General features: G+C 45.6%; 1 protein-coding gene across 1 annotated transcript; it reads right to left on the minus strand.

The window, feature by feature from the left end:
* Positions 1 to 1,680: 1,680 nt before the first annotated feature.
* Positions 1,681 to 5,086, minus strand: LOC119307300. The gene is made up of 2 exons (XM_037583377.1): positions 4,934 to 5,086; positions 1,681 to 3,896 (listed from the first exon to the last, which is right to left on the minus strand). Exon 2 carries the CDS (start codon positions 3,883 to 3,885, stop codon positions 2,029 to 2,031), a length of 1,857 nt encoding a protein of 618 aa, XP_037439274.1. The 5' UTR covers positions 3,886 to 3,896; positions 4,934 to 5,086; the 3' UTR covers positions 1,681 to 2,028.
* Positions 5,087 to 5,914: the final 828 nt, after the last annotated feature.

A 5,914-nucleotide genomic window follows, 5' to 3' on the forward strand; every position in this document is an offset into this window, starting at 1 on the left:
TGCTCTTCGGTAAGCCTTCAATGTTGCCAGCTTGTCATCTCCAACAGGGCTGCTCTTGAAATTGTCATTTCTCTTTGGCTATCCAGGAATTCGAGTGCTGGCTTTCTTGCTCTGACAATAAGATGAAGAAGTAACACTGGACCGACAATTGGGCGAATAAAAGTCAGCATCAAACTCCTCCATCTCTTGCACAACAGCAATAGGATACGCAGCATCTGAATCGGCCGGCCTTTGAACAACAACAATCACACGAACATTGTATTTTAAACCATTTAAAAATCTAGTCATACAATGAAGCATATCAGGATCAGGATCATTGGCTGTCAACTGGTCCATAAGTTCAGAAAACTGTCCAATGTATTCTTCGACAGATCCAGTCTACTGAAGGCGATGTTGATTTCGCCCAAAGCGATGAAGCACAGGAGGACAGAAATCCTCCCATGATGCTCTAACGAACTTATGTTGAATAGAGGAAAGCCAGCATGATGCTGCTCCCGCAAACTACATCACCGCTGCCGCGATCCATAGATCCGGATCAGTGTCGAACATTTCAAAGTAGTCGACACACCTAGTTTGCCCAGGCAATGTGTTCAAATGTTGGTTCAGCTTGTTCAAACACACTCCATCCTTTGGAAACATTCTATACCTAAATTAGTAGATTACAAGGTAACAGCCACAATTTACAAGCTGTCAAAATCTGGCGGTTTATGAGCAAAAGCTGCTAACTAACAGGCTGTACTCTACTTCTACATTTCTCAGACCAATATTCAAACTTCTTTGACTAAAACAGGCAATGAAACTATGGATAACTCATATATACAAGCACAATGTAGGATTTCCATGTTTTCAGTTAGATTGGAGTTCTATGATTATATCATTATGTAGTCACTTCAGATCAAGGGCCGTAAAGTGCAGCTCGACAAATTAACCGCAATATAACTAGGGATCAACATTATATATGTTCCAGCAATCGAGCATCCATGTACTGAGCATCAGTGGGTAACTTTTCCTCTTAGCCAAGTCATTATTCAAAATGCATGGTTATGTAAAGGTTAAATGGAGAGCTTCTTTTGGATCTTTCAGAAGACAAGAGCAGTATGTATTTTAATACCAATAACACTTATGCAGAGTATTCATTTGAAAGAATGTAATTCCAGCAAATGAAGGTCATTAGTTAATGCAGAACTAGTAAACATTTAGTCTGCCAGCACTGGTGTTAAGACTTCATCTGCCTAAGTTTGTTATGTGTGCTCCTGCCAAAAAACGTAACTAGGTCCTCTATCAGAAGAGCCCCAGGGTTACAACTATTTCGAAATCACCAACACGTCTTTCAAAAAAAAAAAAAACAGGTAAATCTTGGCATTCCCAAGTATCAATGCAACTCCTTCTGCAGACATATCTTGTCCTAAGAAGCCAACTTACCATCATTCAGACTTCGCACTTGATGAACTCAGCATTTAAATGGTTCCACAACTTTTCCAGTACCAACTCATGGTGTTTACGAAACTTTCCAGTACTAACTCAGATGTTCTATGCATTCTTCAGATATTACAGAATATTGCCGCAACTTACCCAGATGTATTCCTTACACTTCATCCAGTTCATTTAGTATGGATAAGCATTTATTAAACCAAGGAACATGCCAGTAACTTGCACAGTCCGGCAGTTGTGAACGCACTCTTGGGAATGTCTTTTCATCAGATCTTCAATTGGCACCACCAACTTCATAGAAAAGGACATTCTAAAACACATATCATAAATAGACAGATCCTTGAAAACTTTCAACAGCTAGAATATCACAAGAAAAAGCTCTTCACCAGCTGCTTCTCGGCGTGAGTAACTCTGCAACAACTTCTTGGTCAAAGGTGGAGGTCTGGCTCAGCTCAGTGAGTAACTTTGCGAGCTTCCTTGGTTGTATCTCAGTGTCAAAATCTCTTCACCAGCTGCTTCTCGGCGTGATTGAATATGTAACGACATGTATAGTGTGTGGCACTGTTTGCTTTACCGACAGCTCTCGGTGTGGCAGTCTTAACGCTTCTGAGGGCAATTCTTGGCTATGTGGCCTTCTTCATTGCATTTGAAGCATGTAAACACTCGTGTTGGACAGCTCTTGGCCATGTGCCCTTCCTGACCACAACTAACACAGTGGACATTCGATTTAGGCTTCATTTCTGATGATTGGTTCTGAGGGCAATTCTGGGATGTGTGGCCTTCTTCATTGCATTTATAGCATGTAAACACCCATGTTGGACAGCTCTTGACCCTGTGCCCTTCCTCACCACACCTTACACAGTGGACATTCGATTTAGGCTTCATTTCTGATGATTGGTTCTGAGGGCACTTCCTGGATATGTGGCCTTCTTCATTGCATTTGTAGCATATAAACACCCGTGTTGGACAGCTCTTGGCCCTGTGCCCATCCTCACCACACGTTACACAGTGGACATTCGATTTAGGCTTCATTTCTGATGATTGGTTCTGAGGGCAATCCCTGGATGCGTGGCCTTCTTCATTGCATTTGTAGCATGTAAACACCCGTGTTGGACAGCTCTTGGCCCTGTGCCCTTCCTGACCACACCTTACACAATGGACAACCGATGCCGGCTTCATTTCTGATGACTGTTTAGCAATATCAGGGTCCTGTTCTTCTAATACTTTGGACATGTTGGAGGATGTAACTATAGTGCTGCTCTCTTCTACTTCTTTTGACGTGTTGCCAGATATAGCTCTGAACTTCTGCGGACACATACGGGCATAGTGACCTTCTTCACGGCTTGTAAAGCAAATTGGACTAGAGTTGTTGGCGGTCAGTATTTTTCCTTCTGATTTTGCGGAACACTTGGCAGGTGTAGATGATGGGTTGCCTTGTTTTGATAGTGCAAGCCGCAGAGCAGCTTGGAAGTTGTCTCTCTGACCCTTAACTGCCTCAGTCAATACTGAATTCAAGGGGCACTGAGCAAGATAATGATCCTGACATTCACAAATAAAGCATTTAACTTCGCTCAATCGGCACCCTCCATCGTCATGATGCTCGTCGCAGCTTGAGCAACTGAGACCATGTGTACTGGTACTATGCCCTATCTCTCCACAGCGGGTGCAAGCTCGATTCTCCGACTTGTTCTGCTGGCAACACCACATGCTACAGTGGCCATTTTTGCCACAGACTGTGCAAATGATTCTGTGCTCTTGATCCTTGAAACGGCACTTACTACTGTAATGTCCTTCCTTGCCACAGACCAAACAAGTGATTACCCCGTTCTTTTTGTCCTGAAGGTACCTACTTTCTACATCTTGTTCGTATGGGTTGAATGTCAGAAAGAATTGACCTCCTGAAACATGGAAATCATTCCTCTCTGGTGAGGGGGTGAGTGAACCACCATTCCGTGTAGGCCACTCTTGTGAAGAGTGGCCTTGGTACCAAGAGGGATGGCATGCGATGTGCTCTGTTGTGCCGCCTTCCCATGGACTTGTATGTTGGTTACTGCAAAGGCGGAAATCATTTTGCCTCCCTAGCGAGGGGGTGAGCGAAGCACCATTCCGTGTAGGCCACTCTTGTGAAGAGTGGCCTTGGTACCAAGAGGAATGCCATGCGATGTGCTCTGTTGTGCCGCCTTCCCATGGACTTTTATGTTGGTTACTGCAAAAACGGAAATCTTTTTGCCTCCCTGGCGAGGTAGTGAGCGAACCATAATTCCATGGAGGACACTCTTGCGAAGACTGGCCTTGGTACTCAGAGGAATGGCATGTGATGTGCTTCGCTGCACCGCCTTCCCATGGACTTTCATTTTGGCTAGTGCAAAAGCGGCGGCTGAGGTCTGCGTTAGTCTCCCACTTTCTTTTTGACCCGATTTCCTGACTCTTGATAGATAACCCATTGGTTTCCATTTGAATTGTCTCTGACCAGAGATAACAGATAAGAGGGGAAAACATGAGACAAGGAAAAATCTAGTTTGAGTAGTAGGATAAAAATGATATTGTAGAAGTCACTGTGTAGATGCAACAGAATATAGCCCAAACAGCTAAACAGCATCCACTGATGTACACACAAGGCCTCAACAATACAGGTGCAAACAATGCCTCAACTGTCGATGTGAAAATCTAACATATGAAGGGAGGGGCTAATCATCAGGTTGCGTGTGTTGGATATTACTGCTAAGAGAGAGATTGCAAGAAGATAACTTTGTGATGTACAAAGCTCCCTCCTTCCAAAAGAAAGAAAAGCTAAACAGGGCAATGCTTGAGCTGCAGCCAATTGCTTAATGAGCAGTGTGATATATGCTCCCTCCATATATAAGACCTTTTAGAGATTCCAAATATGGACTACATATGGAGCAACATGAGTCTATCTACACTCTAAAATATGTCTATATACATCCGTATGTAGTCCGTATTGAAAACTCTAAAAGGGCTTATATTTAGAAATGGAGGGAGTATTTGATAAGATATGGATAAGAAGAAGAAAAAAAAAGTGGCTGATGAAACACGTGGTAGGATTGAAGGCCGGCCTAATCACCAGGCAGAAGAAAGAGGGTTCAGTGGGACTGCTCTGCTATGAACTCTCTAAAATATGGACTACATACGGAGCAAAATGAGTAAATCTACATACGAAGCAAAATGAGTAAATCTACACTCTAAAATATGTATATATACATCCGTTTGTAGTCCGTATTGATATCTCACTTATATTTAGAAATGGAGGGAGTATTTGATAAGATATGGATAAGAAGAAGAAGAAATGTGACTGATAAACACATGGTAGGATTGAAGGCCTGCCTAATGACGAGGCGGTTCAGTGGGACTGCTCTGCTATGAACTCTTGGAATTCACTCTCTGTTTCCACCCAACGCGCGCACCAAATCAGCTACCTAATCCGAGGATCTAAACGGAAGGGGATTGGATCAACAGAAGATAAGTGAGATCCACGGTGAGATACCTGAGGGGCGTGAGCAGCTGTGAGCAGGACAAGGGAGACCCGGCGGCGGCGGCGGCGGCGGCGGCGATGGTTGTGCAGCAGCAAGCTCGGGCGGCGGGGTCAACAACCGGAGTGCCGTCTTGCGTTTCGATTCTGAACCTTTGTTGGGGATGGGAAAATAGAAGCTCGGGCGGCGGGATCAACAGAAGGTTAAACAAGAACACTGTTAGAGCATCTACAACCGGACTTTGCATATCCGTACAAACGCTCGCGGTCACGCCTCAAATTAAGTCTGCATTTGAGTCTCTCATATTTCAATCCTTAGGCCAACTCCACCGCGCGACCCCATCTTATCCGGGTGCATCCGTTTGGGATAGAACAGATGAACAGCGCGGCCCAACATGCAGCCCCAAACGGACAAATGTTCGAATTTCGTCCGTTTTTGACCAATTTCCGGCCCAAACTTGTGCCGAGTTTGGGGTAAAACGGACATCGTGTGGACGACCTCGACGCACACCCTTGTCCTCCTGGTCTGCCTGTCGGGGTCACTAGCAGTTCTTTCGCTTCCAACGCCTCCACCCGCTCTCCCCCGCCGTCGGCGCCGGCACTATTCTCTGTCCGCCTCCTCACTGCTCACCCCCGGCCGTCCATACCATAGCACGTCTTGACATGGCCGCCACGGCGCCACCACGCCCGTGCTTTCATAGGAGTTATGGCCGTCGCTTGAAGGAGATTTGGTCGTCGCCGTCATAGTCGGTGGCAGAAGGGATACGACCGCGGGCAACGTTTATGGACCACGGCGGCCACGGCAGCTCTCGACGAGTGCTCCAGAGCGGCCAGTAGCCGGCCGCCAACCACCCCTGTTGCATCGAGGTGATCATCGCGACCTCTTTGCCACCACGACCGCAAGGTGTTTGACACTTTGCCACAAAGGTATGGATAGTGGAGATGAATTTTTCTACCACCACTTCATTTATTCATCGAACGATTCGTCCTCGGATG

The sequence above is a fragment of the Triticum dicoccoides genome, chromosome 5B, assembly GCF_002162155.2.
Source record: "Triticum dicoccoides isolate Atlit2015 ecotype Zavitan chromosome 5B, WEW_v2.0, whole genome shotgun sequence".
In the NCBI taxonomy this organism is placed as follows: Eukaryota; Viridiplantae; Streptophyta; class Magnoliopsida; order Poales; family Poaceae; genus Triticum; species Triticum dicoccoides.

Excerpts from the sequence above, each read along its gene's own strand:
- LOC119307300 (XM_037583377.1), bottom strand. The coding sequence starts at position 3,885 with ATGGAAACCAATGGGTTATCTATCAAGAGTCAGGAAATCGGGTCAAAA.